Genomic DNA, 27,745 nt, shown 5'->3' with positions numbered 1-27,745 from the left:
TTGGACCATAAGAAAGGATGACGATGATTTCAAAGAAACACAAGAAAACTTACAAAGAGGCTGTAAACAGAACTGAAAAACCAATCAACAAAATATAACTGCAGAGAGCAAATGAAGCTGGATAGCCAAAGATTCCTCTTAGAATGAGCCAGCTGGGTTCCTAGGGAAGAGCTAAGAAGTGGGGAGCACTGCACTCTGACACAGCTGCTGATCTGGTCACTTGGACTAAACCTATGGGTTTCTGTTGGTTTTGTTTTCTTTTCTTTTTTAGAATATAAAGAATGGTTTTCTGGGTAAGAGAGGAAGGCTTATATAGTTAGAAATTAAGGAGTTTGACATACAAGACCTCCCATCTCTGGGCCTTTTCTCTGGCTGCCCATCTCTCCTGCTTCCTCATCCTCATCTCCTGTCTTCCTTCAAGTCCCATCTCCAATCCCACCTCCTCCAGGAAACTGTTCCTGCTCCCCCTTAATACTGACGCCTTCTGTCTGCTTGCCGATGTCCCATGTAGCCCATCTATGGCTAAAAAAAATCCTTATCTGCACGTTGTCTCTGCCATTAGGCTGTGGGCTCCTCAAGGGAGGCCACTGGTTTTTAACCCATCTTTGTATCCCAGTGCCTGGCACACAGTAGGGGCTTAATCAATGTTGGATTGAATGAATCTGTTACAAGGAAAAAATTAATGGCCAGTCCCAGTGGGATGATGGCAGAAGAATGAGCTGTATTCAGAAGTAACTAGAGTGAAAACACATTTTTTTAAATTAGAAAAAGCATTTGTGCTCCTTCTTTCCCTCAACTTTGTTCAACTCAGGGATCAGAATGTAAGAGTTCCAGTTCTCACACAAAAGTTTATTTACTCTGAAATAAGAAACGTACTAGTAACAAACAGTAAGTAACAGACTTAGAGAGTAGAAATTCAGGAATCAACTCTGTCACAGCTTCCCTAATCTGCGCCAGTTCCAGGATCTGCTTCCCAGATGGACCTAAAGGACCTGGAGACATTAGAAAACCAGTGGGGGGGGAAAAGAAACCAAACCGGTGGGAAGGGGGAAGTTCTATGAAAGGGAAAGGAGGGACAGGAAGAGCAGAGGGCAAGGAAAGCTGTGTAGAGACAGCTGTGAACATTCCGTGTCAGGCTTAACAAAGGAGGGTGAGTGGATGAGGATGGAGATGAGGTGACAGAGATTACGCACTATCTTTTACAGGTGCTCAAACGATCTTTGGGAGGTTTGTGGAGGGCAATGAAGCAGAGGGATGCGAGTCATAGGGGGGAGAGAGAGAGGGGAAAAAGGAGAAGGCGGGGGGGGGGGGGGAGAGAGAAAGAGAGACAGAAGAGACAGAGAATAAACGTATCATTAATATGGTTCAGACCTCAAGATTGTGACTTCTTTCCTTGTGAGGCTGTGGAGGATGAGTGCAGGGAGCTGGGAGCAATGTATAAGTATACATAGGGAAACAAGCCATCAGAAGGCTAGATGTAACTGTGGGTGGGGTTGAAAGGGTCCTGTGCTTAGTAGCTGCCCGGTGGACCGTGCCCAACACACCTCTCCCAGGTCCCCATATTACCCTTCAGGGTGGCAACAGCAGTCTGTTGAGTTCAGTTCAATGCTGAGCGGCCCACGGGGCGTCACCTGGCAGCTCCTACTTGCCCTCAAGGCCCAAATCTCCCCCCAACCCCTGCCCTCTTGCCCTAAACTTCTAGCTCCTCACCGTGTACTTGTTCCATTTCTTCTCTGGGTCATAGGGCTCCCAGCGGCTGGCTGGGAAAATATGTCTGTTCTTATCATACCAGCTTCTCAGCACCACCTTTCCTGCATGTGACTGAGGGGAAAAGGTGCCAGAGATCTCAAGCTGATTCCTCACTTAAGCCCCACCCTCTGCACAGTTCATCCATAGCTTTCAAGGAGATCTCCCACCCCACCCTCAAGTCCCAGCTACCAGACAACCCTGTCCACTCGCCTCATCCTTCTCCACTGTCCCATCATTGAGCAGCCGGACGTCATCATGCATATCAAAGTTAAAGAGTGGGCCTGATAGGGGACCAGCAGCTGGAAGTCAGATTTTTCCTGTATCAGTAAGGTGGCCAGTACCTACCACAGGCAGGAGCCATGGCTGTGGATGCAAAACTGACCCCCCCCCCCCCCCCCAGCAGCCTAGAGGCTCAGAGCGTCCAAAGGAGCCGGAGTTTACCACCCCTGTGGGCTCACTCACCACTCTTTCCTCTGGCTTTGGTGACAATGAAGTCATAGAAGCTGCGATGCTGGAGGTCAACAAGAAAACAGTGAGGGGTCATTGGAGCATCTGGCAGAGGTGGTGCCCGGAAACAGGTTCCAGCAGGATGCGAACGGTGACTGGTTCCTCATTACTTCCATGAATCAGTCCCATTATGCCCAGTCAGCATTCCCTACCCAGCATCCCCTGGTACATTCCCAAGGGAGGCAAGAGCTGCTAAGAAGCCATATGGTGTCAGGGCAAGGGCACTCAATTGGCTTTGGAAAACTCCTCCAGGGAAGGGGCCGTTCTTGTCTCTGCTGTATCCCCAGCCCAAAGCACGGGCCCGGCAGACAGCAGGGGCTTGATCGCTGTTTACCTACTGGTTGAGACCGGGCCCCCAGGCCTACTCCCGCTGCTAAGCTAGCTACGTGGCCTTGGACACACTACAAGCTTTCTATTTCTCATTTGTAAAGGACTGTGAGGATGCAGGGATACATTATTGAATAGAGAGAAAGTTGAGGAAAGTCAACCATGAAGGGCTAGACTGACGTGAGAGGCCATCAGGACCAATTTGGACATCCATCTAAGTCAAACCACAGCTTGCCTGGGACTGTCCCAGCCTGAGGCTCCCAGGCCCCCGGCCCCCCCCCCCCCCCCCCCCCCCGGCTATTTTCCATTTTTTGCCAAGGATCCCTTGGAGCCAGGAGAAGGAACACTAACGTGAGGAAGGATCAGATCCTCCTTGATGTACATGAGCTGCTCCACTCCTACTGACCTGGGGGGAAGTAGGGGAAGGAAGTTAGCAGCATGGCTGAGCCTTCCCCAGCCTCCTCCCTCCCCAAGTAGAGAAATCAGGCTAGCCAGAAAGTGGGGGCAGCCCCACCACATGTCCAGCTCCATCTCCCACCAGCCTTCCAGCCGACCCAGCCGGATCTGTCAAAAGTCGGTCACATCTTCCGGTTGGACAACAGAGGCAAGGCAGGGCCCTTGGCTCCAGAGGGCCCCTGCTAAAGCGCACACATTTCCTAGGAGAACAAGGGGAGCCAGGCTCTGGCCTGCTCTCGTGAGCGCATTAGCATCACTTAACAAGTAGGGAGACACAATCGGAGGTGCTGTCTCCTGGTCTGGGGCCCAACAGACCTCAGTTCACTAAAGTCTTTCCGCAGGATCACCAGAGCTTTCTGCAGGAATTGGTGTATCGAATTCCCCTTCTTCATCTACCAGAGGCAGCGCGGAGTCAAAACAATTGAGGAAGGAAAAAGGGACGCAGGAAGGAAGAGCTTGTCTGAGGGCGAGGGGGCAAAGGAGCGCGCGACGGTTCCCCCTTCTGCCCTGTGCTCTAGCTAGCGCCCAGGTGAGGGCCGGGCCCGCCCCTGGGCATCCCACGGGGCAGCCACCCATAGACAGCTTGGGCCTTTCCTAGCTCGAGCTGCATTTTACAACCCTCTCCTCTGCTCCTTGCTGAACACTAAGCAATCAGTCTCAAACCAGGGCCTTGCCTGAGGAACGGGACAGCTAAGGGCAGTAAATCTAAGCTCCCCCTTTGTTTCTCCCAGGTAGCAACCATCCCTACCATCACGGTTCTCCGGTGCCCAGAGCCATCCCAGTAACTAAACGTGATTTCAATTTCTTCACCTAGAAGTGGCAAAAATCATTCTTCTTGGCTCCAGACTTAGAAGTACCATGAAATATCTACATTTAGATATTTCGCACCCCCTCTAGTCACAACTGGAGAAAGGTGCCTTCCCATCTGGGCAGAATCCCCGAGGTTCTTTCAGGGAACCCAGACTACCACGTCGTACCCTCCGTGAAGACTAGGATGGCGACTCGCCCCCACCGCCCCCCCCCCCCCTCCCCACCCCCCCCCCCCTCCCTGAAGCTTAGTCCCACAGAGGCGGGCATGTATGGAATAATGTCTGTCTGGATAGTCTGACGCCTCACTCTTGATCTTCTCCTGCTTGGCCTCCCATTCCTGCCGAAGTTCCTCCCGGAGCCTGTTTTCCTCTTCCTGTGGGAGAAAATGGGAAAAGAGAACAGTGTATTAACAGATGTGGCCGCTATATGGCTTGCTTTAGCTAATTTTCATCACGAGGAAGGGTTCAATTAAGGGAGTGAGTGTGCAAGTGTGTGAGTGTAAAAATGGATGTAAAGACGGAAGTGATCAATAAAGTATACTTTAAAAAGAGGAAGAAAAGGGGGGCCTAGTGAGTAGCAATTCCTCCTACCTCAATATACCAAGGCTCTCCCACCACCAATACCCTAAAGCTAGGCAGGCTTCCCAACTCAAGAGGAACTCGGGCACAAAGGGGCTGGGTTTACCTCTCGGTCACGGTCCGGAAGAAAGCTTGTGTCCACGTCTGGGTTCTTCCCCAATTTTCTTTTCTTTAAAGGAATCGCTGTAGGGAAATAGATGTATATCACCAACATCTAGTGCCAGTCACTCCGATTCCCCCACCTGCCAGGACAATCTTTAAGCACCAACCAATATGCGTTGACAAAGACTCCGTGCTATTTATATAGATCTTCCTTACCATTTCGACTGTTACTCTTGGAAGGTAGGAACCACGTCTGCTCTCGTTCATACATACATTGCCTATGGCATACAATCACACAATAACAGCCATCCACCACCTAGGTCCAACATGATCTTCCAGCCTGACCTTCCCAGTGCTCTCCTATACATGTGGGTCAAACGGTTCACATCTTAAGCAGGTTCTGCCGTTTTTGCTCCTGGCCCCAGGAAAGCCCTCCCCACGTTTTCTGGCTAACTAAATCCTAGCACTCTTTTAAGATCCAGTTCAATGTCACTTCAACTGCAAAATCACACGCTATGTGTTTGGTGATTCGTCACACTGCTTTGTCTTAATCATTCCAACTTTTGCAAAGCTAGCTCATTTCTCACAGGGATGTCCGCTCAGACTCACGGCTCCAAGAGAGCAAGGTCTACGTTCGGAAATGGGCTTCGATCTGATCTGCTCGACTTTGGAGCCTGCTTCCCTTCCCTCTCTCAGCAAGTACTTACTCAGCCGTCCCTCTCTGGGCATTTCCCTGTTCTTACTTTCTTGTAGCGGGTCACCATCCTTATCGCCCTCTTCTTTCTGAAATTCCTCGTCGTCATCCAAGGAGAAGGACAGGCTAGAGATCTTCTGCTTGTCTTCCTTCTTGCATTTCTTTTCTCGCAGTTTCTCTAGCTTTCTAGAAGGGTATCCAATAAGCTTTAGCCAGTGGCCCCCGTGTTAGTCCTGCCCTCCGCCCACCTCTCCCAGGCCTGCTAGCAGCTCCTCTGTATGGTTCCACCCGTACCGCCAGCAACGTCTCCTAAGGGAGCTATCTGGGGTGGAGTCAGGGAATCCCTGGGCAGCTCTTCGCATTTCACTGTAATAAGGGATGCCGTGGGGGCCAGAGGGGCATAAGGAGCTAGCGTTGCAAATGTATGATCTGTTTACAACTCAAGGTAGAATGTACTCGTAAGAGAGAAGAATGGTTAACAGGTATACTATGAATATAAAGAAACTAAATATCAAAAAGTTGATTTTTCAAGGCCTACGGTATATAACTACAGCTTTATAAGCTTGTGCCAAAGGTAAAAATCTAATTTTTATCATATTGGCTCAGCCAACTCATGAGCAATGAATGTTTTCCCAACTATTTAGAGTTGACTTTACCTGTGGGAAATGTGTTTTGTAATTCTGTTCAAAGAGTTCCTAGCTTTGTCCTGGCAAGTGTTTTATATCGTCTCCACTTAGTTTAAATGGAATTTATCTTTCCATCTCTCGCTGCTGGTCTTTGCTGGGGATATCTAGAAATGCTAATGATTTGTGTGGGTTCATTTCCTATCTTGTAACTTTGTTTAAATTACTTTTTCAACTAATCTATTTTATTTGATTCTCCAGAGTTCTCCAAGTATGTCTTCATGTCATCTGCAAAGAATAATGGTTTGTTTTTCCTCATTGCCGACTCTAATTCTTTCCAAGGAAGGAAAACTGTCTCCCTTAGAGAGAAAGCTCACTGTCCCTCAGAATCCTGGGCAGCCCAATGCTGCCCCCATCCTGCCTCAGTGGGCATCTGGGGGAACTTTCTCTGCCTCCCTCTTACCTACTCCCCTAGCCCACATGAGGAAGACCAGGATACCCACAGGTAAAATTTTTTGGACTGTTCCTTTTTGACCAGCTGCTTTTCCCGCTCCTTCACCAGCTCTTCCTGCTTGGCCTTCATGTCATTCAGGGTTACAAGACCTGGCGGATGAAGGACACTGGTAAGGACAGAGCTGAGGCGATGGGCAATGGCCTTATGGTACATAAAATGAATAATTTTATGTTGTGAAAGCAAGTGAAAGCAAGATTAGAAAGACAGCAGAAAACCCATTAGGATTCCAGGCACATGTCCTACTCACCCACAGTGCTGGATCTGAGTTCAGCCTCTACTGCGTCATAATGGATTGAGAACTTCTTGTCAATGTTTGCCTTCATGATATTCTCCTGTAAGGAAAGCAGAGGCCGTCAGAAAGACGACCAAACTCACAAACTGGCAGAAGGACTAATGGAATCAAGACAGTGAAGGGCTCTCATTTCAACCTTGCCACTGGCTTGCTTGGGAATTCTGGACAAGTCCTTTTCCCTCTAAGGAGTTCAGTTTCTTGACTTGCAAAACGGGGCATCGGCCCCTCCGATTTCTTCCTGCCCCCGATTCCAGCCTCTGACTCTCCTTGTTCCTGCGTCGGGAAAATGTCCACCAGAACTTCCCACAGAACAAGAACCCCTTTCCTCCCTGTGAGGGATGGGTGGGATCTGCAGAGGCTCCAATCCCAATTGGAGCCTCTGACCTGCCCAACCTGTGCCCGACAGCCCCAAATGCCACCTCTCGAAGCCTTTTGTGTCCTTCCTCCTTCCTACATATGCATTCCAGTAAAGTCAAGTCAGGAAGAGGGAAGGGGTGGTAGAGATCAAAGGCAGCTGCCTAGTTCTGTCGATTCTATCTCCCAAATCCACCTTCTTCCCTCTCAGCCAGGCAATACTCCCGAGTTCAGGCCCTTGGCTTAATCTCAAAAGCCTTTTGTACATAGGTGTCCTTTTTCTTCTTATTTTACAAAAATCTTTTTGGGCTATGGACCTAGTAGTGATATTGCTGAGCCAAAAGGTATGCGATTTTATAACTCTTTGAGCAGAGTTTAAATTGCTCTCCGGAACGGATGGATCGGTTCACTGTTCCACCAACACTGCATTGATGTCCCAATTTTTACACAACCCCTCCAACATTTGCCATTTTCCTTTTCTAGTATATTGGCCAATCTGAGAGGTGTGGATACTTTAGAGTTGTCTTCATATGTTTTTTTCTAATAGGAATGATTTAGAGCATTTTTAACATATGCTAAAGCTTCTTCTAAAAAGTGCCTATTCATAACCTTTGCCCATTTATCAATTGGGGAATGACTTGAATTCTTATAAATTTGGCTCAGTTCTCAATATATTTGAGGGAAAAAGGCTTTTAACAGAAACTCGCTGTAAAATTGTTTTCCTCCAGTTTTCTGCTTTCTTTCTAATCTTGGTTTCACTGATTGAGCTTGTGCACAAACCTTTTAATTCAATGTAACCAAAATTATTCATTTTACGTACCATAATGCTCTTTATCTCGTTGAGTCATAAATTCTTCCCTTATGCCCATCAGTGTGGTATATGAATATTATGGAATATTATTGTTCGGTAAGAAATGATCAGCAGGATGATTTCAGAAAGGCCTGGAGAGACTTACAGGAACTGATGCTGAGTGAAATGAGCAAGACCAGGAGATCATTATATACTTCAACAACAATACTGTATGAGAATGTATTCTGATGGACGCGGCCCTCTTCAGCAATGAGATGAACCAAATCAGTTCCAATAGAGCTGTAATGAACTGAACCGGCTAACTCTGGAAAATGACTACAAACCACTACAGAGAATTCCCAATCCCTCTATTTTTATCCGCCTGCATTTTTGATTTCCTTCACAGGCTGATTGTACACTATTTCAAAGTCTGATTCTTTCCGTGCAGCAAAATAACCGTTTGGACATGTATACTTATTTCGTATTTAATTTATACTTTAACATATTTAACATGTATTGGTCAATCTGCCATCTGGGGGAGGGGGTGGGGAGGAAGGAGGGGAAAAAGTGGAACAAAAAGTTTGGCAATTGTCAATGCTGTAAAATTACCCATGCATATAACGTGTACATAAAAAGCTATTAAAAAAAATAAGATGATAAATTCTTCCCTTAACCATAGATCTGACAGGTAAACTATTCCTTGGCTCTCCCAATCTGCCTATGGTATCTTTGTCTAAATCATGTACCCGTTTTGACCTCATCTTAGTATACTATGTAAAACCTACTTTTGATCATACTGCTTTCTAGTTTTCCCAGTTTTTGTCAAATAGAGTTCTTGTCCCAGGAGCTGGGTTCTTTGGGTTTATCAAACACTAGATGACCATAATCAGTCACCACTGTGTATCTAATCTATCCCCATCTCTTGGCCAGCACCAGATTGTTTTGATGGTTATCAGTTTGAGATCTGGTATGACTAGGCCACCTTCCTTCACTTCCTCCCCCCACATTGCTTGCCTTGATATTCTTGACCTTATGTTGTTTTAGGTTAATTTTGGTATCATTCTTCTAGCTTTATAAAATCATTTTTTTGATAGTGTCATTGGTACGGCACTAAATAAGTAAAGTGATTTTGGTAAAAATGGAATTTTTATTATATTGGCTCAGCCGACCCATGAGCAATGAATGTTTTCCCAATTATTTAGAGTTGACTTTACCTGTGGGAAATGTGTTTTGAAATTCTGTTCAGAGAGTTCCTAGCTTGGGCCTGGCAAGTATTTTATACTGTCTCCACTTAGTTTAAATGGAATTTATCTTTCCATCTCTCGCTGCTGGTCTTTGCTGGGGATATCTAGAAATGCTAATGATTTGTGTGGGTTCATTTCCTATCTTGTAACTTTAAGTTAATTTTTCAACTAGTCTGTTTTACTTGATTCTCCAGAGTTCTCCAAGTATATCTTCATGTCATCTGCAAAGAGTAATAGTCTGTTTTTCCTCATTGCCTACTCTAATCCTTTCAGTTTCTTTTCCTTCTTTCACTGCTAAAGCAAGCATTTCTAGTAGTATGCTGTGGTGATAATGAGTCAACCTAGCTTCACCCCTGACAGAGGGTCCTATTTTAACCATTGTTTTTAATGGTATATAAACAGTGATGATCCAAAGGTGTGTCCATCATCTCTGCCTATTTTGATCTATCAAAAAGAAACCAAAGAACTTGTTGCCTTTCATCTGAAGATCTAGATCTCTGGGTAACACCATGGGTAAAGTTTAAGCCTTTAGCCTGTCTAAAAGATTCCTTAATCGGAATATGAGAGATGGACACATCAGCAGGAATCACAAAGCTTTCATGCCTACTGCACTGAGCATGACTTCTTACTGCAGTCAGCTTGGACAAAGCCAAACACAAAAGGAAAGGGTCTGGGGTGCCCTGACAATCTAGCCAATGGCATCAGCTTCATGCCATCCAACCCAAACAATGAGCCAGGATGCAGGAAGAGGTGATCAGCATTACACAAAGATTCTATTGGGTAAGTCAGCCTCTATCCATACCAGCAATGGCCCTAGCATGGGGGGCAATTCAGTCATAGAGCCCGACACCCTTGGCTCCCTGACTGAAATGCTGGATGACATAAATGAGGTTGCCACGTGGACACCATTTTACCGGGTCCAAATGTATATCCTTATTGCTTGATGGGGGGGGAGGGAGAAAAGAAGAAGAGGATACTCACCACAAAATCCCAAATGAAAATCAGGAGATTTCAGCAATGTCTGAGAAAAATACCTATTTTTACCTTGGAATCTCCATGGGGTTTCACACTGCAAATTCTGCCAAGGAGGTGGTTACTAACAGGGCCTTGTGGTCAAATCAAACTGGCTTCTTGGCAGAAAGTAGAAACAATAGCTACTTTCATGCTCCTTGTGTCTCATTTCATCTTAAGAATGGTATGGAGCCCAAGAATGAACTCAAACTTTTGGAGAGAAAAAATTTTTTTAATGACGAGAGCTAACTACACCTCCCCCAAAGAGTTAGTATTGATCCCTGTATCTCATCTATTAAATGGGGGGGGGAGGGGAATTAATCCGATATCACTAGTTGTAGCAGTGACATCAGTAAGCTTGGTCATGGAGTGAAGCTTCTGACATTAGGTGATCTGGGCCAATCGTCTCACTGTTCTCTAAGTGACATGGTTAAGGAACAGGATTCGGGTCTGATCCTTGACCAGGAGAGCTGGCCTTTCATATATATCATGTCCCCGTTTTGACTTTATCTTGGTATATTTCATATAAAATGGCTCTATGGAAAGAGGATTTGAACAGGAGAGGGCCTAGTGACATTCAACTGGTACCAGATTTCTGTTGATTATCAACTAAAATCTCAACTGAATAAAGAAATGGCTAACTGACTTGGAGAACAATCTGAAATATGCACTTTACTTCCAATAGCATCTAATCAGCAAGCCTGATCCCCTGATCAGGTGTATTCTATGACCTCAATGGCTATGGCCTCCAACTTTTTGGGGAGGGATCTTTTATCTTATTATCAAAGTGGCGATTCATTCACAGAGCCAGACTGAACTGTGTTTCATTGAATGGGTTAGGAGATTTGCTTTTGGTGTAGGACTCCTCCGTACACCCTCTAGCACCGTGGCCTTCAACTGAGGGGGTTATTACCTGGTGGCAAAATGCTACTCCAAATGACTCATCTAAGCTCTTGGAGTGCCAGAAAAAACTGAGACTTGGTTGGGGTCATTCAACAAGCTGTAGGATCGGGAGAGCTCTTAAGACCAGACTTAGACAATAAGAATGGTACCATCACTATCATCATTATCACATCCTTTGAAAATTGATCCTCTGTCTTTCAAATAGCCAGAGCTGGCAAGTCTGAGAAACATCATGAGTCTGTCAGCCTCTGGTTTAGGAAGGGGACCTGCCGGTGAGGGCCCTAGGATCCCATTAATGACATTGTAGTATTTAAATTAAAAAGTCATCCCAGGTAGGCTAGCCTGATGGGAGGGGAGCAAATGGGTCAGGGCCACAAACACTGAATAGAGAATAGGAATTAGGCAGTACTCCAAAATGAGCTCTGGGGAAGAATATTGGGAGAAGCAATGGAGTTATCAATTTGCATACAATGCATCATAATGTTTCTCTGTAATCTATTTTCAAATGGCATTGTACAGTATAATGTTCGCTTTGATAGCTTTTCGACAGCATTTTAAATATTACCAATAGGTAATAATTTATCCCTCTAAAAGGTAAGATGCGATCCAAAGTAGCCGCCAGTCTGTTCTGAACAAAAGAAAAATATCTGTTGCAGAATCTCACTGGTGGGCCACAGCAGCCCAAGGCCATCTAATCCGAGACTGATTTGATGACAGGCAAGCGTTATCCTGCCTTCACTTTTGAGATCCCTCAAATGCTGAAGTCAGAGGCAGAGAAATGGGACTGGGAAACATCACACACGAGAAGAAGTGTACTGGGAAAGTGTAGTTTTCAAAGCCAATCTGCAGTCAGGTTCAACAGCCCCAGCTCCATTTGAGGTAGGAATTTACCCCTTACATGAAGCCTAAATGCATCTCTTTACAAATCCCACCAAGTGCTCCCAATAGAACAAGTGGAATTCCTCTTACTTTGTGCACTCCATACCACTAGCCCCTCAAGTCTTTTCCAGGTTACACAGGTTCAGTTCTTTCAACAACCAGTACTTTCTCACCATCCTAACCCCCCGACAGTTTCTTAGCTATCAGCTTTGCCTCAAAGAAGGCCACGGTTTGGGAGTACTTAACAAGACACCCTGGGAGTCCATTAACCAGACAAGGGAGTGAGTGCAAATCCCCGTGATCCATCATGACTAGTCAGCTTAACAGTCCTCTCTGGCTATTTTCCTTGCCAAGTATAATACCTCCAATCCTGGGTACGCTTAGAACCTTTCTCCTTCCTACCTCTTCCTGTGGAAACTGGAATCAAATCAACATTTTCATTGCTATGAGAAAGGGCATATGAATCACCTCCCCTAGGCTTCCAATTACCTTCTTATGAGTCCCAAGTCAAAACAACCTTGCTTGGATGCATTGTTCTCTTGAGCCCTAGCTTCCTCTTTTTAAAAAAAAATAGTCACAAAAGACTTTATTAATGACAAAACAGATGGACCAAATTCTGAGAGAGTCTAGCAATTAGAAAAAGTTGGGGAGAGCTTTATGTATTGAAAATGTAGGGTTTCACTGCAGGCTAATAGTCTACAAGGTTGTAAAATGGAAGAGAGATAAGGAAGGACCCAGGGTATCTTATAGCAAGGTATGGTTATTTAAAAAAAAAAAAAAATACTCTAAGAAGTCAAGATGTAGCTTTTTTCAAAAAGGCAAATAAGTCAGGATGGGCCTTTTCAGGAGACAAACATGGAACAAATGAGTGCTTTAGCGTACAGCTTCCTGAACTGGTTTGCTAACCCAGTCTTATAAAACATAGGGGGGTTCCATGATTTATCATCAGTAAATCTTTGATTTGCATACTGATTTTATATACCGATATACCCAGAATCTGTAAAAACTACTTGGGCAAAAAAGGGTTACCAGGGGGAAAAAAAATTAAGAAGCCCTGCTATAGAAAGGAAGCTTCTTGAGGGTGGAGACTATCTGACTCTTTACTATCTACTCCCAAATTAATTCCTTAAGGGCAGGAACTGTTTCTCTTAGTCCTTACATTCCTAGACCAGCATGTTGCCCATACTTTTAAACCCTTTTGGGAAATAGATTGTGTGGGGGAATGCCTAGGGCACTGTTTTTGGACCTCATGGTCACCCACCGAGGATGTCTTGATTACATGTACATACACAATACTGATGGAACATAGCTTCTAGGGGAGGCAGCAGTGGGGAGGTCCCGCTGACCTGGGGGTGCTTTGGTTCTAACACTCTGTCAATGATTCTAAAGGCTTCTGGCCTTAGAATCAGTGATCCCAAGGTCCCCCCGACTTTAGAGTACTATTGTTCTGGCAATCTGTCTGTCAATGATTGCAAAAGTCTTCTGGCCTAGGAATAGAATAATATTTCTTCCCTTAGACTCTAGGGAATATATATTAGGTATACTGAGACTCTCTGACCCTAAAGTGCTGTTGTTCTGACAATCTGTCAATGATTTTTAAAGTCTTCTGGCCCCAGGATAGGTGGCAAAGGTTCTCCGGGGACTTTGCCGAAAATTGCAAGAATTTCCAAGTCTGGGCGTCCCCAGTCAAGGAAAACTTGCTGAACTTGGGGCTCAAGATGACTCAGACAAGCCTGCTCCCAGTTGCTTGGGATGTCCCAGCTATGGGGTTGAGGGAGGAAAAAAAATGGGCGGCTTACCTTGACTAGGAAGGAATCAAACTAGAGGAGGCCAGACTCTCCCTGACCCGGGTCATCAAATGTTGAGATTGAGAAGGGACCCCAAAAGGTTGGGGGGTCGCAGGCTGGTGTCAAAGTTTATTGTAATTGTAACTCCAAGTGAAGCGGGTTATGTTCCAAAAGGATTTAGCAAAGGGCCAGGAGCAAGAAGATACATTTATAGGAAAAAGACAGAAAGATGAAGTGTTTCACTGATGTGCTGATTTTATGAACTAGAGGTAGAACTGAGGAGGGGTTGCAGGAATTTGGTTGTCACGGACCAGCAGATCTAGGACTATCCTGGGGCCAGAGACTTTATGACTAGTAAGTTTGGCAATTAATCATTTTAAGATTGCAAGAAAAATTCCTGAAACATTAGGGATAATTCCAGAATTTCCCCCCATTCTGAAAAAAAAGAAAAAGAAAAAACAACCTAGGTAAATAGCAATTTTTTGCTAACCTTTCCTTGACTCCTATCTTGTGCAGAGTCCCTTTGGGACTCTGCTCCTTTGGAAAAGCACCCAGAAGGTATTAAGGGACCCTCTCCACTCCACTCCCCAGAGTCCTGATTCTGTCTCAGTTGGGGGCATTGCTACCAAGATCAATATAGCCCAAACCCCTCTGCTAACTCCTCTCATCTCAGCTGAGATTGAGAAAAGAGAATGTTAAAGAACTATCCCTAATGTTTCAGCATGGCAGTGTGAGGTGAGAAAGCCAGTCAGCCTCTATATTTGGCAAGCCCCCATTCTGTTTGAGTTGTGGATATGTATTAGCTCTGTAGTTTATGGCAAATTATTTTTAACTCGGCCCAGTTTTCTGATTTGTAAAGAGAAATAACGATTGTTGTTGTGAAGATGACATGACTGCAAAAGTGCTTAGCATAAAACATGCTATATGAAACTCATTTGCTTTATTGGATAGAATTGCTTCATATTTGTTAACTTTACAGGTTTTCTAGATGTGACCTACAATGTGAAGGATGAGGTAAATGATTTCTATGTGTGTTTAAAGTAATTTGGAAATGTTATTTGAGATGAGAGTAAAATCATTTTTAAGGGAGCTCTAATGGAAACCCACCAAAGAGACATGTCAATTGGAATCTATTTGCACTGCTAGCCTTACCAGAAAATTTAAGTCTGGGAACTTTAGGAAAACAGAAAAGCAGTTTGCTCCTACTTTAAAGACTGGCAACAAAGAGTCTGCTTTTGAGTTATCTAGAGTCAGACTTCTGAAGGCCAGGTCAGTAAAAACTGGCCCCTTAACCCTTTTCCTGGCCCACAAAACAGAAGTGGCTTGTGTGAATTAGGAAATAACCAAATGGCAGTTCAGTTTGTCTGGAACATTTCATTAGAATTTAGGGAACCTCATGAACTAAAGTTAAGTCCATTTTAAAATCGGTTCTATCTCAGTTTGAAGAATTGTTTTGTTTTCTCCCTAAAACAAAAGGGAAACTAATTTAAGAGACTTTTTAGCTATTAGGAAAATTCTAAAATTCCAAAAACTGTTATTTGGAGTTATTGTCACGTTCAGGCCAAAATTAGTAATTATGGCGTGTGGAACAAGTGAAAGCCTTATCAGTATGAGGTATGCAACACCTTCCCCCCTTCACAGAGTGGGGGGAGATCAAACAGCACAGTCCATGAAAATACCAAGAACAGTTGGGGTGGCCAACAGCAAGCTCAGCCTCTTCCCTGGGGTCTCTCTCAACTCCCCTTAATCTGTAAGCTTGCTGGGGTTTTTTTTGTTTGTTTGTTTGTTTGAAACCATCAGGATAAGCAAGGTTATCAGCTCTGAGAAATGAGCCTGTTCAGGATTTATGGTTCCTAAAAAAGGAATGTGTTTACTCAGAATCTATAAGCTTGTTTAATGATTTATCCTTGTACCAGGATAAGTTTAAACATATAAAACATGTTAAACAAAATCTGCTACGTGTGTGTGTGTCCTGGTAAACTTTTAAAAATAATGGCTCTAGCCCCAAACTGGGATTAGCAGAATTTGCTATTAGAGATAAAAATCTCTTGGGACTATAACTGATATACTTTTGAGTTTTGAATTTGATTGCCTAATGGATCATGAAGTTGGTAACCCACCCTTGGAGGGTTGCCTTCCTGAAATGTTTAGGCTGAGTTCTTATCTGAGCAAGAGCTGGGAGGCTCAGGACTCCTATGACAGAGCATATATCTACCACGCTGTATCGGATTTTCTCCTTTGCCAACTCCTTTTGGTACTCAGCTGCTTCGATTAACATTACAATAAACTTTGCCCCTTGACTTGGATTTGGGTTCAGGCTTGCAAATTCTTTTTTAAAAATTCTTTTTCCTGAGGCACTTGGAGTGAAGTGACTTGCCCAGGGTCACACACTAGGAAGTGTTAAGTGTCTGAGGCCAGATTTGGACTCGGGTTTCCTGAATTCGGGGTTGGTGCTCTAGCCACTGCGCCACCCAACTGCCCCACCTTCAAATTCTTTAGAGACACCTCAGGGTCAACAGAGGTCTGTGACCCCCCCCCCACCTTTGGGGTGTCTTCTGAACCTCAACAATACGATACAGCACGGGAGGTATATGCTCTACAAAGGATGTTTTCCTAGTTCTGGCATTAAGGGTATCTCCAAATACAGTAGAAATAGAATATTAGTCAAATCACGACACAAAGGGAGAGCGGGGAGAATGAAAACCAGCGCCCCAAAGCGCCAAGGGTTACTTCCAGACACCCAGACTCCGTTCCCTGGAGGGGACGCCTGAACATCCGGGAGCTTCTCCCGACTACCAGGAGAGGAAGGGCCCATACAGCCCCAGAAATGCAGCGCCCTAATCCCAGCCCAGTGGACAAGTCCTTGGACAACCAAGCAGAATAATCACGGGACCAGGGGGAAAAACTCCATGAGCCAAGGGAGAGGCTAAAAAGGACGGGCACTTTAGGTTTACAGCTATTCCAGAGGAGCCCGGCAGAGCTCTCTGCTGCCACCTGGCGGCCACGCGTGCCGGCTCAGGGCAATCAAAGGGCAAAGTGCAATCGAAGCCGGGGTGGGGTCGGGGTGGGTGGGGAGGGCCGGGGTGGGGTGGGGAGGGCCGGGGTGGGGTGGGGGGGAGGGGCCGGGGGGGGGTGGGGGGTGGGGCCGGGCCCTCTTCAGGCTTCCAACACCACGAGCCAACACGATCTCATCCCAAAGACCCTTTCACTTGGTTCGGCCCCACAAGCAGCGACGGTTCCAACTCTGGTTGGCGTTCGGCACTTGCCGTAGCACGGAAGAGAGCAGGGTTACGTTCGGCACTCATAACGCGTCCTTAAGCCCGGGCCCGGGCGCGCGACGGGAGAAGGGAGCCGCGAAGCGATGGCCGCACTCAGTCAACAGGTCTCCCTTCTCCAGAAGGTGGCTCACGTCACGCATGCGCAAACCCAGCGCTCCGCTGCGCTTCCGCCTCCGAAGGCTTCGCAGAGCGGCCAGCGCGCGTGCGCTGGGACTGGGCACCTCCCTTCCCCGTGTTTCCCTCCCCTCCTCCCCCTCACCTCAGCGATCCGTTTTTTCATCTGCTCAATTTGTTCCCGCAGCTTCTCCCGCTTCTTCAGTAGCTGCATGGCGCGGGCCGCCTCACTGGCAGTACCCTTGTAGTCGGCCATGCTAGCAGACGCTCTGCGGCCTTCTGGGCTGGGCAGCCAGCGGAAAGAGCCGATTCGATTTCCGTGGGCGGTGGCCTAAAGGCCCGCGATGACGTCACAAAGATGGCTGCCCCGCATCACGTGAACGGCGGGAGCGTAGGACGTGACGAAACTCGGGCGAGGCCCTCCCTTTCCGCCCTCCCTCCCTCCCACAATAACGGTAGCAAACCTCGGGAACTTTTCAACAGGCTTTATTGGGAACTTATTTCTCCTGTCCGATACACAGTAAGCGGGAGTCACACACAGTCACTTGTCGACATTTGGTCCCGCCCCCCACTGGCTGTGGGGGGTGGGGGGGAGGGCGGGGGAGGGGGCAGGCCGTGGCAGGAGTTTGGTCCCTTTCCCCACCTTTTTGTAAACTTTCCCTCAGAAAACCTCTCCGAAGTCCTGGCTGGCTGGCGGCCCCCCCCCGCGGCACGTGATCACGGCCGGGGCGGGGGCGGGGAAGGGGCTCCATCTCCCACCTACAAGGGGCAGAGTAATACAGCACGGACAGGACGGGGCGGGGCGGGGAACTACCTTTCTTCTTCCTTCTCCTGCACCCTGGGGCGGGGCGGGGCGGGGGTGAAGAGGGGGAATCACTACGGAAAGTAATTATTAATAAGTTAAAATAAATTAAGGGAGAAAGGGCTGGAAATACAGCAGCAACTTGATGTCCCATCCCTCCCAACCCCCTTGTATTCCAGCCCAGCACAGTCAAGACAAAGGATCACTGATTAGCTGTTAGAGGCGGCGAGTTTAGGCGTGTTCATGGGAGAAGAGAAGCACAAGGAAAGACACCTGAGACACGGGAGGGAAAAGTCTGCTTCCATCTTTCATTCTCTAACCCCCCCCCCCCCTCCTCCCCAAAGAAAAAGCACCATAGAGGCCAGGAGTTTGGGGAGGGGGGAGGGGGGGAGTGACCCTAGGGATAAAGCAGAGCACAGAAACCATGACACGTGAGAGGGGGGAGAGAGAGAGAGAAGCAACAAATCCTGGAGAAAACGGGAGAGATCTCCCAGACTCCCCAGGGTAGGGGCAGGGAGAAGAAAGGTACCCGGATCGCCAATCTTTCACTGCTAGACTAGGGTTTGGTCAACAAATGGAATGAATTCGAAGGGGTCCTAATAGGAAGGTGCAGAGGAGGGAGTAAGAGGGCAAGCAGGGGCATGTTGCTGACTTAGGTGGCCATCCAAACCTTCCCCTTGAGCCCCAAAGTAGAAAAAAAAATAGAAAGGGAGAAAAGGAAACTTGGTGCTGAGGGAGGCAGGAGAAGGTGGTGAGGGCCCTAAGGGGAGGGAATTACTTCCTGCCATCACTGCTCATCCTCTCCGAAGACATCATTCTGTTTGCGCTTCATGTTTTCAAAGTCAAAGTCTGTCCCAGCCATGCGCTTGTAAATATCTTTGATGTCATTGCAGGTTGTCTCAAAGTGAGTGGTGGCATCGTAAGAACAGGAACAGAATACCTAGAGGTAGCCATACTCAGAGGATAAGAGAAGCCCCATCATCCCAGCATTATACCCTCCCCACCTTGTCATCAGTCTGGGACTGGATAATCCCAACCTCCCTAAGGGGAGAAGCAATCTGGCAGGTGATTACCTGGCTTTCCAGTCCATTGTCGGTTGGTTCATACAAGTCACTGATGGCCACAAACCTAAGGAGCGGAGGAGGGAGGGTTCATCTGAGGGCTCCTTTTCTCCCCAGTCAAGGTATTTCTAGGACTCCTCACATTCTCCCCCCCCCCCAATCCTATTTCCCTGGTCCCTCACACTCTGACACAGTCTAGGTTACAAGAAAGGAGACAAAAGACTTGGTAAAACAGAGACCTGCTCCCTTGGTACCTCCCATCAGTCACCCCAGCCTCTCACTTTTGGTCGATGGGCTCCAACAGCTCCAGCGCTGGCTCGATCTCCTTCTCGGGCTCGCCCGTTTCCACCGTGGTGCTGACAATAGCAATGTACTTTCCCTGGGCGGCCACGTTATGGGCATAGGAGATCATGCACACATAGATGTCTTAGAGAAAAAAAGTGAGTCAATAGGAATCAGTCCTCTTACTCTCCATTGACAGTGACTTAGAATTTTACAACCCTTTCTGTAGGATACAATAAGGTAGAAGATTAGCTACAAGGGGAGTTAAGTCATGGATAACCCAGAAAGCAATCTTGAGTGATCGTGTCAGGCATTTTGGCCTGTAATCAGATGTATTATGTAAAACTCATATTTAGGGGGCAGCTAGGTGGTACAGTGAATAGAGCACCAGCCCTGAAGTCAGAGGACCTTAGTTCAAATCTGGCCTCAGACACTTAACACTTCCTAGCTGTGTGACCCTGGGCAAGGCACTTAACCCCAATTGCCTCAGGAAAAAAAACAAACACCAAACACCCCCCCCCCCTCATTTAAACATATATTCCCTGGCAGCCAGAGTTCCAACTGTTGGGATTCAACCAGTCCATATGTATTCAATTGATAACCAATAGTTGACTGTCCCTATCTGTTACATGAGTTTGGTAAGGCTGAGTATCTCCCCCGTGAGGCAGGTGAAAGATCCCTGGTCCGATGGGGGGGGGGGGGGGGGGGATCAGATCCAAAGAAAGTATGAGGGATCCAGCTACAAGGAAACAGCTACAAATGCTCACTCATGCCAGCACCACCCACCTGATTTCCTGTTGACCTGATTCTGGGGAATGATAATTTGGCAGGAGTTGGCATCATTGGTGTTCTTGATGGGGTGGCTGAGGATACAGATGACTCGGATGACCTGGCCAGCCTTTCGAACCCGGTCAGGGATGTAGCTGGGATCACAGATCAGCTGCTTACAACGAGCCACCTGGGAAAGAGGGAACAGCAGCACCCTGACCCGTTGAACTGGGTCTCCAGCAGTAGATAGCTACCTTCACTGAGTTGTTCCCATACTCGACTACATTTGATCATAGCAAAAAACTGAGAAGCGATCCATATTCAACTACATTTTTCTCATAGGCCAAGGACTTGATGCAGCCAGATTATATGGGGGTAAGTAGCATCATTAAGCCATAGAAGCAGCAAACCTATGCTTTTGAGCTCAATCGTCAACTCTAGCCCTAACAGATTAAGAAAACTAGTTGTTGACAAGAGAAATGGTAAACCCTTGGATCAAAATGCACATGTGAAGACGGATACCATCTGTTCTCTAGCCTAAATGATCAATTGTACGTTTTCACAAAAACAGTTGGAGGAGAATTAGAAACTCCATGTGGGCAGGTAACTTGATATCCTGGTTTATTCTTATTGGCCCGGGCTCAGTTCAGTAGCTTCCTTATCTCTCCCCAATCAGTCAGAACCTAGAACTGTTGTCATGAAAACCAAAGAAACCTGCTGTCCCAAGGGGAAAAAAAACTGAAATCAGCTTTGGACCCAAGACTAAGTGAAGCTGAATGTACCATACACAACCTCTAGAACCTCAGTCTCTGGATGTACCTACCACCCATCATTTCAAACTCGTCAAAACCACTTTTGGCCTTTTGACTACAATGGGAGAGATCTCTAGAAGAATAGTTTAGCTTACCTCCCCTTCTGACTTCACCCCTACCACCTTTCCATTCTCCATGATGATGTCATCCACAGGCTTGTTCAGCATGTATGTCCCACCATAGATGGCGCTCAATCTGAGGTGGGAAGGGGTTACCATGGTGAGAAATTCTCACCCCCTTAGGCTGGTCCAGAAGACTTGAGTTGTCAGTCTAAGGGTGTGACTTAGATTTAACCACATCATCACTTTAGTGCTCATGTTCCCCAACTAATATCGGAAAAAAATCAATAACGCCCATTCTGGTTTTGGGGAGTAGTTATGCTTTTGAGTTTTGTTTTGTTTTTTAACAGGACTATATTTTCATGAGGCCGTGTTAACTTCTCCCACACCCATTCACGTGAACAAAATTCTGAATTGTAAACCATGAAATGTGAAGAACCCTCAAAGTAGCATTGAAGCAAAGCTTTGGGTATTCAAATCCTAGACTGCTACAGGCCTTGATGATTGTGACATGTGTATCTAATATAGTCCCCTGATCCATCACTCTATTTCTTAGCCAGTACCAAATGGGTTTTGATTACTGCTGCTTTACAATAGTTTTAGGTTTCCAACTGCTAAGCCACCCGCCTATATTTTTTTTTTTCATTAATTCCCTCGATATTCTTGATCTTTTGTTCTTCCAGGTCAATTTTGTTATTTTTCCTAGTTCTATAAAATAATGTTTTGGCAGTCTGATTGGTATAGCACTGAACAAGTAGACCAATTTAGGCAGAACTGTCATTTTTCATTATATTAGCTCAGCCTAGCCACAAACATTTGATGTATTTCCAATTGTTTAGATCTGATTTTGTTTGTGTGAGAAGTGTTTTGTAATTGTGTTCAAATAGGTTCTGGAGCTTGTCTCGGCAAGTAGACCCCCCACGTATTTTATTTTGTCTACAAAAATTCTAAATGAAATTTCTCTTCCCATCTCTTGCTGATGGGCTTTGTCAGTAATACATGGAAATGCTGATGATTTGTGTGGGTTTATTTTATATCCTGCAACTCTGCTAAAGCTGTGAATTGTTTCCAGTAGGTTTTTGGATGATTTTCTAGGATTCTCTAAGTATATCATTATATCATCTGCACCGGGTGATCATTTTATTTCCTCATTGCAAGGTTTTGGATATTGAGAACAGAGCCAAAAGATAGCAATAAAACATCATCCTAGGCTCAGGGATGATAACCTTGGCTGGGTAATCACTATACTGCCATACTTTGTTAAGCCTCAGGTTTCTCCAGCTGGAAAATTGCCTGATAACAATAAAAAGAACAATAGCAAAATTGGAGAATTCCCTTCACATGTCTATCGTTACCTCCCCCCCCCCACCCCCCAACCTCTGTTTGAATTCTCCTTCCCCCTCACCTTGCAAATCCCTGGGGTAGTTCACCCAGGCCGTAGAGAGGATATAAGTATGGGCTCTTCCCATACCGAGCCAGAGACTCGCTGTAGAGTTTGATGCGGTTGATGGTCTCAAGACAGGGCTGGTCCAAGTAGCTAAAAATGGGAAGCAAAGAAGGAAAAGAGGAAGTTTAATAAACAAAAAAGTTGTGGGGCAGTGCTAGAACATGGCCAGTTTAAAGGAAAGGCCCTTGAACTACTATCATTCAAGGTCAAGCAAGGGGCTAGGAGGAAAATGGAGGAATGTCTTACTCGTCAGTTCGGTAGAGTGCCAGAGCGTGGCCAGTGAAGTCAATAACATCTTGGCCCAAATCAAATTTTTTATACACATCGCGCATGGTTGTGGTCTGAGGATCAACACCCTCAAAGCTCTTGGGGTCGTTCTCATCGAAGTTTGCCACAAACACCAGGAACTTTCTAAATCGGCGTTTCTCAAACATGCCCATCAAGTCTAAGAGAGAAAAGGAATTTTTTTTTTTTTACCAACCCATTTCCTTCCCCTAGAGATGAGTAGGGGGCAGAAACTACAAATGAACTCAAGATAAAAAGACAAAACAGTAGACTAGGTCTACTCTTGTTCTAGTCACTGTATGACTTCTGGGCCTCAGTTTCCTAATTTACAGATCCTACCCTTTCCCACTACCATGGGAATTAGTGTACTCAACACTGGAGGGAACTCTAATGTTAGGCAGAACTGAAGATTACGGTTGAGTACTTTCAACACACTTTGTTCTTCTGTGACAAACTGCCTCCCAAGGCTACCGAGTCCCTGCTTTGACTCTTTGATGTAGAGCCAGAATCTTGAATTGATCATCAAATCAACTCTAACTCTAATCCTCATCAGGTCCTCCGGAAGCCTCATCCCCTTGGAATCGCCCTTCACATTAGACCTGCGGCCCCCTCTCTGAAATTACTTTTCCGTTTGTGTTTCGGTTCGGGGCACTATTATCTTTCCAGTCTTCAAAATCAATGTTATCCCCAACTCTACATCCCCATCACCCTAACAAGGTCAGTGACTTGCCTAATCTTTGTTTCTACCTCCAAAACATCTCTCACACCTAGGCTCTCATTGTCTCATCTTGCACTATCTGGACTATGGTTCCCTAAGCAGTTTCTTAGCTACAATTATCTCAACCAGGGTCTGACCGTATCACTTCCCTACTCAAAACTGTGATGGCTGTCTAAAAGTTTGGCTTTAAATTCCCACCTGAAAAAAAAAAAGAAAAAAAAATTCCCACCTGGCCTGGCCTCAACCTACCTTACCTCATCAATTAACTAACAAGGCTGAGAACTCCAAACTGGTCTCTTCACTGCCACATCTTCTAAACCTGAGCCTTTACACATTATGTGCATGAAACCTTTCCTGATCTCCCCAATTAATAATGATCTCCCCAGTCCTCCTCCCTAAAAATTCCCTCATATTTGTTTTATATACATTTATATAAGTACACATTTTCCTCTCTGCCAGAATTTCAGCTCCATAAGGGCAGAAATGGTTTCATTTGCCTTTTCAACTTTTCTTCCATGCTTAATACAAAATAGGTAGTTTATAAATGCTTGTTGAATTCAACTGACACGGCTTGCCTAACCTCTTTGGAAAGCATGCACATTGAAACATAAGTTTTGTCAATGGGCAAGCTCTGCCTACCTGTACACACCTGTGAACCCCGGTATAGCCTTTTCCCCAGTGTCCCAGACAAGTCACTTTCCCCCCATCTGTATCATGAGACCAATCGGTCTTAGAGCTCTCTGGGATATGACATTCTCCCCTTCAGCCCTGACAGCTGAGACGAAAAGGGGTAGAGACACTTACTGGAGGCCAAGGCCTCAGTCTCAGTAGATGGCACCTTGTAGATCTTGCCCCCCTTGTAGACAAAGCTTCCTTCTACGACTTTAAAGTCTAGGTAACGAGTCACTTCTGTGTACAGCAACATCTTCACCAACTGGCCTGTAGTAGGATGGGAAGAGGAGAAGAGACATCTCCATAAGTATGACCCTTCCCCACTCACTTATTTGTCCCTGATCCTCCTCAAATTCATTCTCCCCATCCTACCTACATCATTTACCACCAGCCACATCCTCCCACTCACCATTGGCCATGAGGAATTTGGGGATCAAGTCAACATTCCAGTCTCGGCCTCTGCCCAAGCTTTCGGGAGGCCCTTCGGGTAGGTCAAACCGTTTGAACAACTGCAGGCAGCAGAGAAGAGAAAAAGGGAGGATTCAATGTCAACCTCACCTCCGAGACCGTCCCATAGGAACTTTAAAGAGCTGATCGGACTGTGGAAGTCGGCCTATAAAGAGGTGGGCAATGGAGTCTGGGAAAAACAGAGCAAGTCACCTCACCTCTTCCAGGGGTGTGATGGAGGAGCTTTCACCCCCATAGTAAGGATTCCGATCCATGTGCAACACCTTCTTCCCATTCACAGACATGATGCCAGAGAGAATACACTCCTGGGGAGACCGACAAGGAAAGGGAAAAAAGAATTGTGAATTTGCTCTCTCCCAAGACCGGCATAGAATTCTTTGCATGCCTATTCTTTTACCTTGGGGGGGGAGGAGGAGGGAGAAGGAGGAGCAGCAGTAGAAAGCCCCTCCCCTTCCCCCAACCAGACACACAAAAGGTTGGAGAGGTAGGTTTCCATCCCCATACGGTCTTCATGGCGCAGCTTTTAGGGGCCGGCCATTTGGGCTCCTAGGGGATGAGAAGCCGCGGAGAAACGGCCCCCGCCCTTCACCTGTCCCTGCCATCCGATTTCAGGAAGTAATCAGAATGTCGACAAACAGCTACCACAGGTGCAATCGGAAGCAGAGAAAGGCTATTTTACAAGGGCCCTATCCTAGGCCTCTTCCCAGTCCTGAGGGACAGGGAGAACTCCATTTCTCAGGCTCAGGTACTTCCCACAAGAGCAGGCTAATGGATGTAGAAGAGGCAAAGCAACCCTGCCCTCGGGCCACCATCTTGGAGGCGATTACATTTAGAGCTTCGAGGTACTAATTTTACAGATGAGTAAACTAATGAATCAAAAAGAGAGATTAAAATGACTACCCAGGGTCCACACGGCTATTACATGTCTGATGGTCTCAAGCTACATCCAGTATGCATCCATTACAGGGGTAATGAGCACACCCCGTCTGTCCTGTCTCATCCCCCTCCCCCTCCCCCATCGAGAGGAAGGGAAAGTGGGTGGAATCACTTCAGTCCCCTTCCCTGTAGCAGGATAACGGGTTAGAAGCTTCCAACCACTACTGTCAGAGGGTTTGATTCCCTTATCATCAATACCTCAGAGTTGTGGTGATGAGATCCAGCTACTGTGCTCTCGGGGGTAGGGCTGGGGCCACCACGCCAAGAAAATGGGGGGAAGGCTGAGGAAGGGACTAGCCGTGAACCTTAGGGGTTGGCCCTGGGAGGGTGTGAGGTAAAGTCGTCCTGGCTTGGGGGATACGGAAAGAGAGACTCGAGACTTTGAGGAAGGCATATAGGGGATCCCGGGACATACAGCGCGGAAGAAAGGTCATGATGTGAATGGGTTGGAAGGGTGGGGAGAGGTTCCACTTTCAGGGGGCTCGTCTCGTGGGCGGGGGGGGGGGAGAAAGGGCCTAATTTTCTTTCGGGAGGGGCCAGTCTTTGGATCCGGGAGAAGAGAGTCTGGTCTTTGGGGGGTAGGGAGAGGCTCTTTTTTGGGGAGGGGGGAAGAAAGGAGGGGCCTCGGAGCTTGAGAGGGAGCGGGGGCGGGGTGCTGCATTCCCATCGGGTCTCCTCGGAGGTGCGGCGCCCGTCCCAGTGTCGATCCCGGCCTCTCAGCGGCCCCCGACTCACCGTAAGGCCCGTGCCCAACACGATCACATCGTACTCCTCGTCCATGACTCCGCTCGGCCGGGCTCAGCTGGGCTTTGCTTTTCGGCTTCGCCGTCGCTCCCGCCCCTGCTACCGCTCCCGCCGCCGCTGCCGCTGAAATGGACCAAAGATGGCGGGCTCAGCACCGCCTTTCCACCAGTTCCCTCCGCCGTCCCAAAGAGTCCCGGCTCTTCCGCGCTCGCGACCCCGCCCTGTGGCCCCGCGGACCACGCCTGACTCCAGACTCGGCCGGCGGGCTTCCAGGATGCTCGGGCCAGGGGCTACGAGACACCTGCTCCCGCTCTGGGCATGTCTTCATTTCGGGGGAGGGGGAGGGGAGGGGCGAGAGGTCCGGGGACCCGTGAAGAGACCAAGAGAGGGATTCATCCGCGCCCCTTCCCGCATCTTCCCGCATCTTCCAACCCACAGGGATGCTGTGGGGAGGGGCTGTTCTCTGGAGGGGGAATCTGAACGGAGGAACTGTTATGGGGATAGCGAGGCTGAGGGGCGCTTTGGACGAAGAGACCCCCCCCCAGCAGGCTGTCGAGTAGGGCCAACGAAAGCGCCCCAGTCCCCACCACCGCCAGCAAATAGGGGGCGCGGGGGGGGGGGTTCCTGGGCGCAGGTGCCAGAGAGGGGGAGGGAGGATGCTCAAGGCCTGGGTGGGGCATGTTCACAGAATCCTCAGCTCTCTGCAGGAGAGGTTACAGCCGCTATCCTCAGCACCCCACACCCTCCATGACTCAGCTTTGTCTTTTCCCATCCCGTCCCCCCCAAATCTCTCAGGGACAAATCTAGTCTAGGCCGGGACTGCAGAGCAACCAGCCCAAGGTAGCCTGGGAGGGCTTCCTTCCTCTGTGGCCAGCTTCCTTAACACCCCCGGGCCTCATCTGTCACCCCACCAATGAATGAACTATTTGCCTTCTCTTCCCAAGACTGGGAGAGATGACGTTTGGACCATAATTGATTCAGCCCACAGATTCTCCATCTTTGTATCATGAACCCCTTCTCAGAATCATGTTTTTTAAATGCACAAAGCATCGCAAAGGAAACCGATTCTAGCCTATGATTTTTTTTAAATCCCACCCCATTTTAAAGGGTTCCCCAAATGTTATCAGTGGCCCCAGGTTGAGAACCCAGGTTTTGGCCCTGCTCCCATAATTCAGTGGGCAGCCAGGTGATGCAGTAGGCTTTCCAAATACTGGGCTTGGAATGGGAAGACATCAAATCCAGCCTCAGACAACAAGCTTTGTGACTCTGGGCAGGTCACTTAACCTTATTTGCATCAGTTCCTCATCCGTGACACGAATTGGAGAAGGAAATGACAAACCACTCCAAGAACTGTGTCAGGAAAACCCCAGATGGGAAGCAATTAAACCGGGAAAACATTTTTACAGTCAAGGGTTCTGATAAAGGCCTCATCTAAATATATAGAGAATTGACTCAAATTTGTAAGAATTCAAGCCATTCCCCAATCGATAAATGGGCAACGGACATGAACAGACCATTTTCAGATGATGAAATTAAATCCATTTCTAGTCCCATGAAAAGGTGCTCTGAATCACTATTAACCAGAGAAATGCAAATGAAGACAACTCTGAGATAGCACTACACACTTCTCCGATTGGCAAAGATGACAGGAAAAGATAAGGATGAATGTTGGAGGGGAT

General features: G+C 47.1%; 2 protein-coding genes across 5 annotated transcripts; both read right to left on the bottom strand.

Moving 5' to 3' along the window:
- Window positions 1-828: 828 nt before the first annotated feature.
- FAM50A (family with sequence similarity 50 member A) lies at window positions 829-17,328 on the bottom strand. Of its 4 annotated transcripts, none has more exons than XM_031944734.1 (13): window positions 17,158-17,327; window positions 6,608-6,692; window positions 6,350-6,449; window positions 5,273-5,409; window positions 4,534-4,610; window positions 4,156-4,222; window positions 3,788-3,849; window positions 3,355-3,431; window positions 2,935-2,989; window positions 2,212-2,260; window positions 1,960-2,048; window positions 1,711-1,821; window positions 829-1,218 (listed from the first exon to the last, which is right to left on the bottom strand). In XM_031944734.1, the coding sequence occupies exons 1-13, from the start codon at window positions 17,266-17,268 to the stop codon at window positions 1,210-1,212; spliced, it is 1,029 nt and encodes a 342-aa protein (XP_031800594.1). In that variant the 5' UTR covers window positions 17,269-17,327; the 3' UTR covers window positions 829-1,209. The 4 variants fall into 4 exon arrangements, with proteins under 4 accessions (XP_031800594.1, XP_031800596.1, XP_031800593.1 ...); XM_031944736.1 differs by lacking the exons at window positions 829-1,218; window positions 17,158-17,327 and adding exons at window positions 6,789-6,925; window positions 7,827-7,929 and having other exon boundaries at window positions 1,457-1,821; XM_031944733.1 differs by lacking the exon at window positions 829-1,218 and having other exon boundaries at window positions 1,457-1,821; window positions 17,158-17,328.
- Window positions 17,329-17,482: 154 nt separating this feature from the next.
- Window positions 17,483-26,237, bottom strand: GDI1 (GDP dissociation inhibitor 1). Its single transcript, XM_031944732.1, has 11 exons — window positions 26,058-26,237; window positions 24,584-24,691; window positions 24,328-24,427; window positions 24,051-24,185; window positions 22,490-22,688; window positions 22,202-22,333; window positions 20,833-20,932; window positions 19,944-20,115; window positions 19,157-19,301; window positions 18,888-18,942; window positions 17,483-18,754 (listed from the first exon to the last, which is right to left on the bottom strand). Exons 1-11 carry the CDS (start codon window positions 26,100-26,102, stop codon window positions 18,602-18,604), a joined length of 1,344 nt encoding a protein of 447 aa, XP_031800592.1. The 5' UTR covers window positions 26,103-26,237; the 3' UTR covers window positions 17,483-18,601.
- Between the last annotated feature and the right edge of the window lie 1,508 nt (window positions 26,238-27,745).

Source organism: Sarcophilus harrisii, chromosome X (assembly GCF_902635505.1).
Source record: "Sarcophilus harrisii chromosome X, mSarHar1.11, whole genome shotgun sequence".
In the NCBI taxonomy this organism is placed as follows: domain Eukaryota; kingdom Metazoa; phylum Chordata; class Mammalia; order Dasyuromorphia; family Dasyuridae; genus Sarcophilus; species Sarcophilus harrisii.
The sequence above is the reverse complement of the archived record's forward strand: the minus strand, read 5'-3'. Positions and strand labels throughout refer to the sequence as shown.

Coding starts and splice junctions, on each gene's coding strand:
- FAM50A (XM_031944733.1), bottom strand. CDS start 17,268: ATGGCCGACTACAAGGGTACTGCCAGTGAGGCGGCCCGCGCCATGCAG. Junction 3,432..3,787: donor GGCACCGGAGAACCGTGATG/GTAGGGATGGTT, acceptor TGCCTCTGGTAG/ATGAAGAAGGGGAATTCGAT. Junction 2,049..2,211: donor CAAAGCCAGAGGAAAGAGTG/GTGAGTGAGCCC, acceptor TCTGACTTCCAG/CTGCTGGTCCCCTATCAGGC.
- GDI1 (XM_031944732.1), bottom strand. CDS start 26,102: ATGGACGAGGAGTACGATGTGATCGTGTTGGGCACGGGCCTTACG. Junction 19,302..19,943: donor TCAGGTCAACAGGAAATCAG/GTGGGTGGTGCT, acceptor TTTTTCTCTAAG/ACATCTATGTGTGCATGATC. Junction 18,943..19,156: donor TTGGAGCCCATCGACCAAAA/GTGAGAGGCTGG, acceptor TCCGCTCCTTAG/GTTTGTGGCCATCAGTGACT.